Source organism: Pristiophorus japonicus, chromosome 7, assembly GCF_044704955.1.
Source record: "Pristiophorus japonicus isolate sPriJap1 chromosome 7, sPriJap1.hap1, whole genome shotgun sequence".
NCBI lineage: Eukaryota > Metazoa > Chordata > Chondrichthyes > Pristiophoridae > Pristiophorus > Pristiophorus japonicus.
The window spans coordinates 125,689,676-125,702,498 of record NC_091983.1 but is presented as its reverse complement, the minus strand read 5'-3'; the positions used below and the strand labels follow the sequence as shown (position 1 = coordinate 125,702,498).

Below are 12,823 nucleotides of genomic sequence, written 5' to 3'. Positions count from 1 at the left end.
GACCAAGGTCCTGCCATTTCTTTTTGCACTGGCCTCCAGATCTTGGGGTGGTCATCATTGCACAGTAATCTTCTGCAATTTGGTTCCAGCGTTTCTTCATTTGTTTTGGTGGAACTTTTATGTTCCTCTGCTGGTGTCCAGTTCGTGCCATCTGGCCTCAATCACAGTAATCAGCGCCTCCACTTCATCCTGTAAGAAATTCTTGGTCCTTGTGCCGCGTTGCATCTTGTATTGCAGCTCCGGTTTTTCCAATGAGAACTAAAGTTCTCACACATAACTAGCTCTTTTAAAAATGGCCTATTGCAGACCGGGAGGTGTACTGGGCATGTGCACCCAAAGAATCACGTCAAAAACGTCCTTTTTTTGTTTTGTTTTGTGCAGAAGGAGCAGCATCGTTTTTTCGCCACAGACATTTGGCTCCACCCCCTGAGGCTACAAGACAGTGCCGATTTCAAAAAATAGAACAGGGAAACTTGTTACTTTTTTGGGGAAGTAGGTGGGGCCAAGAAAAACAGGAGTAACTCTGACAATATGCCAAAAAACGGGTTGGTGGAAAATTGAACCCTTTATATCTATTCTTGACGCTTGGTGGGTCCCACAAGTTCTGGTAAAAATGTAACAGCGTATACAATTAAATAAAGTCAATCTCCGTTACGTTTTTTAACACGTGTAACCCTTTTTATTTGCTCCTAACCCTCGTTAACTGATCATAGGTTGAGAAATCAATATATTCATTTTCAGTTTACTCGAGCTTTCCAAACCTGTGCTCATTTCTTTTTTAAGGGCTGACCTATTTCCATTTCCTTGCAGTATACTAAATTTCACCAGCTCAATGTATAGTCTATTACCTTGATCATATATAAAAAGATTCATTTCAAACAACAAAAAACAATCACAAACTCTGTGAAGTCTAAACCTGTATGACAACTTACATATATACAGGTTCACATTCCTGTGATAACCTAATTTGCATACAGAAAGTACATGTCACAGGAGTCTAATAGTTTGCTGCATTTTATTCTTCACAGAGTCTGCAACGCCTGTTTTACCCTGACATGGGAGTATAAAATCTTCCGGAAGGATCCTAAACGTCTGACACAAATCTAACTTTGTGAATGTGACAGAATATCTTTAACAATCCTGAAAGAAGACGAGCAGCTGGATTAACCTCTTATTATCCCCAAACAATTTTAAGAGGAAAACATAAAGTTGGAAGTTTTGAACAAATACACACAGTGTAATAGCTGGAGGAAGAAGCCGAGAAGTGCTGGTACTTTTGAGTGGTAAACTTTCTCTGGTTGGCCTACTTTCAGTTCATCCACGTTTCCATCAGGGTAGTAAAGTTGCTGGAAAATGAAAACAGAGATGGATCCGACTAAAATCATGGACTTGAGCTTTCTGTCAGAAGACGAACAGTTAGCTCTTCAGAAAGTCCTTAAAAGAGATGCTGATCTGAAAAAGCTCGAGGAGAATCGCATCAGGTAAGATCCTTGTCTCTTACTTCAGCACTATTTACTTCATAATTTGCTTTTCTCTCCATCCCTCCAACTCTCGAATGAGACGTAAAACCGAGGCCCCATCTGCCCTTTCAGGTGGACGGAAAAGATCCCACGGTACTATTCTGAGACAAGCAGGAGAGTTCTCCTGGTGCCCTGGCCAATATTACTAAACAGATTATCTGGTCATTATCTCATTGGTGTTTGTGGAAGATTGCCGTGCACAAATTGGCTGCCGCATTTCCTATATTATAACAGTGACTACAATTCAAAAGTACTTTATTGGCTATAAAGCACTTTGGGACATCCTGAAGTCATGAAAGCCATTTTATAAATGCAACTCTTTCATAGGAACATAGTCCAATAAGTCCCTCGAGCTTGTTCCGCCTTTCATTCTTTCTCACCTGTTTACTGTAAATTGTTCTTCTTAATTAAAAAAAGTGACTCTTATTTTTGCCAGTGACCTGTTATAATGTAGTAAAGTCACTCTGGCATAAGTTTTTAGTGTGTGGGTGCTATTTGATAAATATCTCAGCTTTGCTCTGCTCCAACATTTATTTCTATATCTGGATGTTACTGCCTAATGCAGCAATGCTAGGCTGATAGATATTACATTTTGCTGTAGTGCAGTAGAGTTGCAAAATAATGCATCATGTTTAATAGATAAAATAATGGATAAAACATGTCCCAGTTATATCATTATATGCTTATATTTTGGGCAGCATTGATCGGAAAAGTGATTGTGAAAGTTTTCTGTGAACTACATGCTCTGGTACAGTTCCTTGCTTAATTAAAATTTAATGGAATCGCCTTTTTAATCTGGTACACTTTGATGTTTAGTCTAAATTGTAAAACAAAACTTAAGTATGCATAAGCCGAGTGAATATATTATTAATCCCATAAAGATCTGTAGAATTATCTACTTTTACCATTTAGTGTAGACAGAATTTCTACGTAGAGATTATACTTTGCGAGGTGGATGTCTTCAGTTTTGAAATTCATAAATTCATGTATCAAGTTAGTTAAAATCAAAACCTAATTCCTTAGTCCAGTAAATACATCTTTGAATTTTTAAGTGATTTTTTTTGGCCCCCCTTTTCCTGTAGAAACTCGCATCTCCTGCATTCACTTCACCGAGTGAATACCAGGACTGGAATCTTGTTTCTAACTTGTCAGTCCTGTTTTACAGCTGACTGGTAGGAGGTGTGCCAGATCAGCCCAGTTCTACTCTCATTTGCCTACCCTCCCTGTAATTTCTGCTCTCGACTTCCCCACTATAGCACAGCAGAGATTCAGAATTCAAAATTTATAAGTCGGCAAAACAATGTGGGGGTAATTTTAACTTTGGGAGATGGTGTAAAACGGGTGATATCTTATTAGCCGCCCAATATACATCCCTCCCGATTTTTCTTTCCATTCAAGGTGTATAATAGGCAGCTAATTCAATATCACCATTTTACACCATCTTCCAAAGTTAAAATAACCCCAAATGTGTATTTGAGCATTAACCAGAAATTGATCCATTTAATTTTCCACTGATGCTTATTTCTGTGTAATGGGGTTGTTCACATACAAAATAACAAACATTTTTTGATGATGACCTTTATTTACAAAACTTCTACCAAAATGTTCACTCTTTTCCCTTGTTGTTGACACAAAATGGAAAATATTTAAAATGCCTCAAAATATGTTTCTGCTGTTTGTCTTTTCAATTCCAGAAAAGACTAACTCATGCTGGCATACAGTTCCACTGGCACCAGCGCTGCCATTACAAGGTCACTCTCCAAATAAGAGCATGGACCATGAATGTCATCATACTATTCCCCCATGAGGCATCACGGCCAAACTTGGGCTGGATTTTCCTCTAGTAAATTGCCAAATAATTATTGGTACAGTTCAAGGGAAATTAGCAGGGGAGGCTCCCCGCCATATCCCTGCCCTTACCATCACCAACATATAGATTCCCCTCCCTCCCCTGCCACAGGGCAGTAAGCTGCCAGGCCCAGATCAGTTTACCATCTGTAAATGATGGCAAGGAGGTGGGGCAGTAATTTTGAGCTCAATTTTGTTGCAAGGTAATACCAGGAGCTATAAACTGGAGCAGTGGCAGAAGGCTGACTGAAACCCATTTTGGAGGGAGAAGACCTATTTCTAGGCATTGTCCCTCCCTTCAGGCCACTTACCTTCTTCCCTCTAATAATGGGTTCTTCCTCTTCTAGTGTAGCAGTACCAAATTTTGTTTCCTAGCCAGCTATCCCTTTGTGGGGGAGACTGACAGGAGCTCATCCTGCAGAAATCAGCTTCGACCCAGGAAAATGTTTTGCATCAAGGGCAGGCTTGGGGCAGTGGGTAGAAAGCTTCTGCAGCAGCGTAACTACCCCAGAGAGAAATCCACTTATGATCCTGTTGTTATCTGACATCCACAAGTGTCACTGCAATCAGAACCAAGAACCTTGGCTGAATTATTTTCCTTTCCAACCTGAGAACAATGAGGCAAATTATAGTGTCCCACTCACACACCCAGACTGAGATCTGCTAGCTCTGAGTAGATTGGGAATTTAACTTGGTTGGTATGGTTTCTGTAATGGTTATGTTACAGTACTAGATGTTACGTTACTAATAATCCAGTAGAACATGAGTTCAAATCCCACCATGGCAGTTTGAGAATTTGAATTCAAATTAAATGAAAAGCTTGTATCAGTGACCATGAAGCTGTGAAATTGCCAACTGGGACATTCGGCACAAAATGCCGGTCTTACCTGGTCAGGCCTATGTGTGACTGCAGACACAAACCAATGTGATTGATTGACTCTTAACTGATATCTAAAATGGCCCAGCAGCCATTGAGTTGTTCAGGTAACTAGGGATGGGCAATAAATGGTGGCCTTGCCAGTGGTGCCCGCATGCTGAGAATGAATTTTTAAAAATGTTGCTTTCAGAAAGTTTTGAGATTTTGGAGTGAAACATTTATCAGGGTGGTGGGATGGGGGTCGTGCAGATTGGTCTGTGCTGAGTGTATCTCGTGCAGGCTGGTCTGTGCTGGGTGTAGAAAGTGCAGGCTGGTCTGTGCTGTGTGTATATAATGCAGGCTGGTCTGTGCTGGATGTATCTAGTGCAGGCTGGTCTGTGCTGGGTGTATCTCGTGCAGGCTGGTCTGTGCTGGGTGTATCTAGTGCATGCTGGTCTGTGCTGTGTGTATATTGTGGTGTCCCTGCACCTTACTACAAACTCACACGAGGCATAGATATATCAGACACGGTCATTCTGTGACCTTCACCTTTATTGCCAGGACCAAGGAGTGCTGACCCTGGGTGGGACCTCCCCTTTTATATCTGGAAACCCAGGTGAGGAGTGTCTCCTGCAAGTTGACCCCTTGTGGTCAGGGTGTGCATTTCTAGGGTACAGGTACAGTGTACATGAGTTACAGTTACATGACTATGTCATTGCAAGATGGTTAAATACATGACTTCACCACCACCCTTAAGTCTTTTAGTTTCAGAGGTTAAGTCTATCGGGTGGTCAACGCTCTCTCGTGGAGCGCCGCAGTTGTGGCTCTGGTGGCTGAGCCTCGGCACACGTCTCTGTCACTTGAGGTGATTCCGGCCTGTCCGGGCTGGCTGCAGGGACTGTGCATGCTGAGGGCTGTCGTTATTGCTCGTCCGCTGGCAGTGGTGTGGGTGCCATCTCATCATGCTCTTCTTCAGGTTCCTTCGTGTCTATGCTGAACCTTTTCTTTACTTAGAAACATAGAAACATAGAAAATAGGTGCAGGAGCAGGCCATTCGGCCCTTCGAGCCTGCACCGCCATTCAATGAGTTCATGGCTGAACATGCAACTTCAGTACCCCATTCCTGCTTTCTCACCATATCCCTTGATCCCTCTAGTAGTAAGGACTACATCTAACTCCTTTTTGAATATATTTAGTGAATTGGCCTCAACAACTTTCTGGGGTAGAGAATTCCACAGGTTCACCACTCTCTGGGTGAAGAAGTTTCTCCTCATCTCGGTCCTAAATGGCTTACCCCTTATCCTCAGACTGTGACCCCTGGTTCTGGACTTCCCCAACATTGGGAACATTCTTCCTGCATCTAACCTGTCAAAACCCGTCAGAATGTTAAACGTTTCTATGAGATCCCCTCTCATTCTTCTGAACTCCAGTGAATACAAGTCCAGTTGATCCAGTCTTTCTTGATATGTCAGACCCGCCATCCCGGGAATCAGTCTGGTGAACCTTCGCTGCACTCCCTCAGTAGCAAGAATGTCCTTCCTCAAGTTAGAAGACCAAAACTGTACACAATACTCTAGGTGTGGCCTCACCAAGGCCCTGTACAAACTGTAGTAACACCTCCCTGCCCCTGTATTCAAATCCCCTCGCTATGAAGGCCAACGTGCCATTTGCTTTCTTAACCGCCTGCTGTACCTGCATGCCAACCTTCAATGATTGATGTACCATGACACCCAGGTCTCGTTGCACCTCCCATTTTCCTAATCTGTCACCATTCAGATAATAGTCTGTCTCTCTATTTTTACCACCAAAGTGGATAACCTCACATTTATCCACATTATACTTCATCTGCCATGCATTTGCCCACTCACCTAACCTATCTAAGTCACTCTGCAGCCTCACAGCATCCTCCTCGCAGCTCACACTGCCACCCAATTTAGTGTCATCTGCAAATTTGGAGATACTTGGTCCAAGTGTTTGCGGCATATCGGCCCATTATTTAGTTGGACCACCATGACTCTATTTACTTCTTTGTCATTTACGGTGCCCTTAAGCCACTTGGGTTCCAAAGCATCGTTCAGAACAAATACCGGGTCATCTATTTCTATACACCTCCCCCTTGAGTTTCGATCATGGAGCTCGGTTTGGGACTGGCGCTTGCCCTCAACATTGTCTGCCAGATCTGGGTGAATGAGGGACAGCCGCATCTTGAGCGTGCGTTTCATGAGGAGTTCCGCTAGCGGGACTCCCGTGAGCGAGTGCAGGCGGGACCTGTAGGCCAGCAGGAGGCGCGATAGGCGGTACGGAAGGGAGGGTCCTTGGATGCGTAGCATGCCCTGTTTTATGACTTGGACCGCACGTTCCGCCTGGCTATTGGAAGCCAGTTTGAACGGCGCTGTCCAGACATGCTTGATACCATTGCCCGACATAAACTCCTGGAATTCATGGCTGGTGAAACACGGGCCATTGTCCCTGACCAGGATGTCTAGCAAGCCATAGGTTGCGGAAACCATACGCAGACTCTCCACAGTAATGGATGTTGTGCACGAGTTCAATATGATGCACTCGATCCACTTCGAGTATGCATCGACAATGATCAGGAACATTTTCCCCATGAACGGGACCGCATAGTCTACATGAATGCGTGACCATGGTTTGGTGGGCCAGGGCCACGCGCTGAGTGGGGCCTCCCTGGGGGCATTGCCCAGTTGGGCACACGTCGTGCACCTGCGAACCCAGTGTTCCAGGTCTGAGTCAATCCCCGGTGTCCATACATGTGACCGAGCAATAGCCTTCATTAACACGATGCCAGGGTGCTCACTGTGGAGTTCCCTGATGAAAGCTTCCCTTCCTTTCTGGGGCATGACTACCCAGCTGCCCCATAGCAGGCAGTCGGCTTGGATGGAGAGCCCATCCATCCGTCTCTGAAATGGTCTGACTTCCTTGGGGCACGCCCTGAGTGCGGGCGCCCAATCCCCAGTCAGGAAACACTTCTTTGTCATGGATAGGAGGGGGTCCCTGTTGGTCCAGAGTTTGATCTGGTGGGTGTGATGGGGGAGCCTGCAGTGTCAAAAACCTCAACGGCCATGACCATCTCGGCGCTCTTCTCCGACGCCCCCTCGGTGGTGGCCAGTGGGAGCCTGCTGAGCGCGTCAGTGCAATTTTCGGTGCCTGGCCGGTGCCGTATGGTGTAGTCATACGCAGCCAGCGTGAGGGCCCAGCGCTGTATGCGAGCTGACACATTGACGTTGACAGCCTTGCTGTCGGACAACAAGGATGTTAATGGCTTGTGGTCCGCCTCTAGCTTGAACTGTCTACCAAAACGGTACTGGTGCATCTTTTTTACACCATAAACACATGCGAGTGCCTCCTTCTCGACCATGCCGTATCCACGCTCTGCCTGGAAGAGCGACCTGGAGGCGTAAGCCACCGGTTGGAGTCGGCTGTCATCGTTACCCTGCTGCAACACACACCCAACCCCGTAGGATGACGCATCGCATGTTAAAACCAGTTTTTTTACAGGGGTCATACAAAGTCAACAGTTTGTTGGAACACAGCAGGTTCCTCGCCCTATTGAAAGTCCATTCTTGACAGTCCCCCCAAAACCAGTCCCCCCAAAACCATTCACAACCTTTACGCAGGAGCATGTGTAATGGCTCCAACAATGTGCTTAAGTTCGGCAGAAAGTTCCCAAAATAGTTCAAAAGTCCCAGGAATGATCGCAACTCCGACGTGTTGCTGGGCCTGGGCACCCGACGGATCGCCTCCGTTTTTGATTCAGTGGGCTGGATCCCGTCTGCGGCAACCCTCCTGCCCAAAACCTCGACCTCTGGGGCCAAAAACACACTCTTGGCTTTGTTCAGCCGCAAGCTTACCCGATCCAATCGGCATAGCACCTTCTCCAGGTTGTGGAGGTGTTCTTCGGTGTCTCGGCCCATTATGAGAATGTCGTCTTTGAAGATGATCATTCCAGGAATGGATTTGAGCAAGCTTTCCATGTTTCTCTGAAAGATGGCTGCTGCCGAACGAATGCCAAACGGACACCTGTTGTAGACAAATAATCCCCTATGCGTCGTGATGGTGGTCAGAAGCTTGGATTCTGCAGCCAGTTCCTGAGTCATGTAGGCCGAAGTGAGGTCCAACTTAGTGAACAGCTTGCCACCTGCCAGCGTGGCAAAAAGGTCTTCCGCTCTCGGAAGGGGGTATTGGTCTTGCAGCGATATTCAGTTAATGGTGGCTTTGTAGTCGCCACAAATCCTAACCTGCTTTGAGGACAGAAACGATGGGACTTGCCCAGTCACTGAATTCAGTGGCCAAAATTATGCCCTCTCTGAGCAGCCTGTCCAGTTCACATTCAATTTTTTCACGCATCACATACGGCACCGCTCTGGCTTTGTGGTGCACTGGTCTGGCGTCTGGAGTGATGCGTATCACTACTGTAGTGCCCTTGAATGTTCCGACACCAGGTTGAAACAGTGACCCGAATTTTTGCAGGACCTGTGAGCATGAACTTCGTTCCACAGATGAAATGACGTACACATCCCTCCGTTTCCAATTCATCTCGGCTAGCCAACTCCTCCCCAAAAGCGTGGGGCCATTTCCAGGAACGATCCAGAATGGCAGCCGGTTCTATAATCCATTATGTGTTACCACCAAGTTTGCACTGCCCAGCACTGGGATGATCTCTTTGGTGTACGTCCGTCGCTGCGTCTCAATGCGTTCCAGTTTGGGCCTGCTAGCTCTGTGTGGCCATAATCTCTCAAATTGTTGGGCGCTCATGAGTGACTGGCTAGCTCCCGTATCCAGCTCCATGTGCACCGGGATGCCATTCAGTAAGACTTTCATCATCATGGGTGGCGTTTTAGTGTATGAGCTGTGGACGTCAGCCACATGAACCCACTGAACTTTAGCATCTATGGCTTTACCCCAGGCCTCATCCTGCATTGCAGACCCCTCGTCTGGTTCCTCTGTCTCGCATATTAGCCTCGCTACTGCCTTTTTGCACATCCTGGCCAAGTGTCCACTGAGATTACAAATCCTACAGGTATATTGCTGGAACCTGCAGCTTCTCGCAGTGTGTCTACACCCGCACCTGCAGCATGAGCTGAGATTGAGATTGCTGTTAACAAATGGACTATTACCAGGCATTCCTCTCTGATTGCCCATTTGGCTGTTTCTAAGCACTCTGATGGTGGATGATAATGATCCCATCGCGGGACGCATTGTTCCTCGAGGTGGCGTGAATTGCCGAACCCCTTTCCATTGTCCTTGTTGCGGGCCCACCCTAGAGTCTGTTGCTGCCTGGGCAGTTTCAAAATGCCCTTGCCTGCCTGCGGGGTCCCGAGCCGTGTTCACCGTGTTAACTCCCTGGTCCATCGCCACGTTTGGACCAGGGCTGCGCACGTAAATTAGCTTGGTCTCCTCTTCCCCTGCCATAAAGGTATGAGCTATCAACGCCGCTCCTTCTAAAGTCAAGTCCTTAGTCTTTATGGCTTCCTGAAAATGCCGGCATGATTAATGCCCTCGATGACAAAGTCCCTTAACATCTCCCCCTTGCAGGCATCAGAGAACTTACAAAGACTGGCCAAGCACTGCAGTTCCGCCACGAAATCCGAGACGTTTTGTCCCTCCCGACACCAGTGAGAGTAGAACTGGTGCTGGGCCATGTGTACGCTACTCACCGGCTTGAGATGCTCACTGATCAGCTGGCTGAGCTCTTCAAAGGACTTGTCCACTGGCTTTTGGGGTGCGAGCAGGTCTTTCATCAGCGCATACATCTGCGGTCCACAGCTGGTCAGTAGATGTGCCCTCCGCTTGTCAGCCGCTGTCTCTTCCAGCCAGTCCTTCGTGACAAAGCTCTGCTGGAGTCTTTCCATGAAGTCCTCCCAGTCCTCACCCACACAATAACATTCCTCTGTGCCATCAGTGGCATCCTCGTGGTTCGGTGATTCCCGTTTCTCGTTGCCAAATCAAACGAGGCATAGATATATCAGACACGGTCACTCTGTGACCTTCACCTTTTATTGCCAGGACCAAGGAGTGCTGACCCTGGGTGGGACTTCCCCTTTTACACCTGGAAACCCAGATGAGGAGTGTCTCCCGCAAGTTCACCCCCTGTGGTCAGGGTGTGCATTTCTAGGGTACAGGTACAATGTACATGAGTTACAGTTACATGACTATGTCATTGCAAGATGGTTAAATACATGACATATATAGTGCAGGCTGGTCTGTGCTGGGTGTATATAGTGCAGGTTGGTCTGTGCTGGGTGTATATTGATACGTCCTTACTATACAGTATAAATGCACACGAGGCCCATGCTTGAGAGAAGGTCAGTCTGTGACCTGTACTTTATTCCTTAGCACTCAAGTGATGAAGGTGGGTGGAGCTTCCCCTTTTATACCTGAAGGTCCAGGTTAGGAGTGTCTCCCACTTAGTGGTCAGTGTTCTCACGGTGTACAACTTAGGTCAGTTTATACATGGGTTACAATGCTGGTTGAATACATGACATATATAGTGCAGGTTGGTCTGTGCTGGGTGTATCTAGTATAGGCTGGTCTGTGCTGGGTGTATCTAGTGCAGGCTGGTCTGTGCTGGGTGTATCTAATGCAGGCTAGTCTGTGCTGTGTGTATCGAGTGCAGATTGGTCTGTGCTATGTGTATCTAGTGCGGGCTGGTCTGTGCTGGGTGTATATAGTGCAGGCTGGTCTGGCTGGGTGTATCTAGTGCAGGCTGGTCTGTGCTGGGTGTATCTAGCGCAGGCTGGTCTGTGCTGGGTGTATCTAGTGTAGGCTGGTCTGTGCTGAGTGTTTCTAGTGCAGGCTGGTCTGTGCTGGGTGTATCTAATGCAGGCTAGTCTGTGCTGTGTGTATCTAGTGCAGATTGGTCTGGCTGGGTGTATATAGTGCAGGCTGGTTTGTGCTGGGTGTATATAGTGCAGGCTGGTCTGGCTGAGTGTATATAGTGCAGGCTGGTTTGTGCTGGGTGTATATAGTGCAGGCTGGTCTGTGCTGGGTGTATATAGTGCAGGCTGGTCTGTGCTGAGTGTATATAGTGCAGGCTGGTTTGTGCTGGGTGTATATAGTGCAGGCTGGTCTGTGCTGGGTGTATCTAGTGCACACTGGTCTGTGCTGGGTGTATATAGTGCAGGCTGGTTTGTGCTGGGTGTATATAGCGCAGGCTGGTCTGTGCTGGGTGTATCTAGTGTAGGCTGGTCTGTGCTGAGTGTTTCTCGTGCAGGCTGGTCTGTGCTGGGTGTATCTAATGCAGGCTAGTCTGTGCTGTGTGTATCTAGTGCAGATTGGTCTGGCTGGGTGTATATAGTGCAGGCTGGTCTGCTGAGTGTATATAGTGCAGGCTGGTTTGTGCTGAGTGTATATAGTGCAGGTTGGTCTGTGCTGGGTGTATCTCGTGCAGGCTGGTCTATACTGGATGTATATAGTGCAGGCTGGTTTGTGCTGGGTGTATATAGTGCAGGCTGGTCTGTGCTGGGTGTATCTAGTGCAGATTGGTCTGTGCTGGGTGTATCTAGTGCAAGCCGTTTTGTGCTGGGTGTATATAGTGCAGGCTGATCTGTGCTGGGTGTATCTAGTGCAGGCTGTTTTGTGCTGGGTGTATCTAGTGCAGGCTGTTTTGTGCTGGGTGTATCTAGTGCAGATTGGTCTGTGCTGGGTGTATCTAGTGCAGGCTGTTTTGTGCTGGATGTATATAGCGCAGGCTGGTCTGTGCTGGGTGTATGTAGTCATCATATTAGTGTCAGGACAGCGGCTGCAGCCCGGGGCAGCCCAACAGTAGGCCCAGGGGCACATTGCTGTAGCCACAGAGACAGCAGCAATGGGGAGGTCGGTAATTGCCCACCAATTTCAGGGCGCGACTGTCCCATTTCCGCTAGGTGGGTCTCTGTTTTGTGGTTCCCAATAGCAATACAGATTGGGATTGTCAACTCAATAGCTGAGGGATTGAACCTGTGCTTCTCCTGTGACATTCGCTTTTATTTGCTGCGTGACTGTTTCCGTTTTAAAATTATATTATATAAAATCATAATGGGGTATTACAGATTTAACACTTGATAAATGGAGCTGTTAGTGATGTAATGGGCTATGTACATGAATAATTTATGTCTCCTGTACCATTCTGACAAATTATTTTAATTAGGTAGATAAACAGTGTGCATACATTTGGTTTGGTCTAGTACCAAGAGAGTTTGATGATCTTGTTCTGGACACTGTTAATACTGAGGTGTCTGCGGCTAGAGTTATTATTACTGTGTTAGCAGGTTAAAACCGGCTATGTTACTTGTCACTATTTTACTGGTAGAGGATGTGCGCATATTTCAGTGTTGTATAACTGTTTGTCAGTGAGTCAATAAACTCAAGTATTTCAGGTGAAAACCAGTTCAGGTGTTCAAACCTGATTAATAGTTGCGTAGATATTGTCTCACAGACTCACAAACAGATTCACAGGCACTTAAACTATATATTACATTCTTTAAAAAAAACTGCTCTTGTTGCAGTGGACATTACATTTAATATTATTGACTGGTGCACGAAAGAATAAATATTCAAGCCAACTGTTGTTTAAATTGGGAGAATCCTTCAATCAGGA

The 12,823-nt window shown here is 46.6% G+C and overlaps 1 protein-coding gene across 3 annotated transcripts in view; it reads left to right on the top strand.

Moving 5' to 3' along the window:
- The window catches only part of LOC139267266 (synaptotagmin-like protein 1), a 338,973-nt gene that overhangs the window by 61,939 nt on the left and 264,211 nt on the right, over positions 1–12,823 (top strand). For all 3 annotated transcript variants that reach the window (XM_070885306.1, XM_070885305.1, XM_070885304.1), the window contains exon 2: positions 1,029–1,481. In XM_070885306.1, coding sequence (XP_070741407.1) covers positions 1,354–1,481 — 128 coding nt within the window. In that variant the 5' untranslated portion in view covers positions 1,029–1,353. The remainder of the gene's footprint in view (positions 1–1,028; positions 1,482–12,823) is intronic.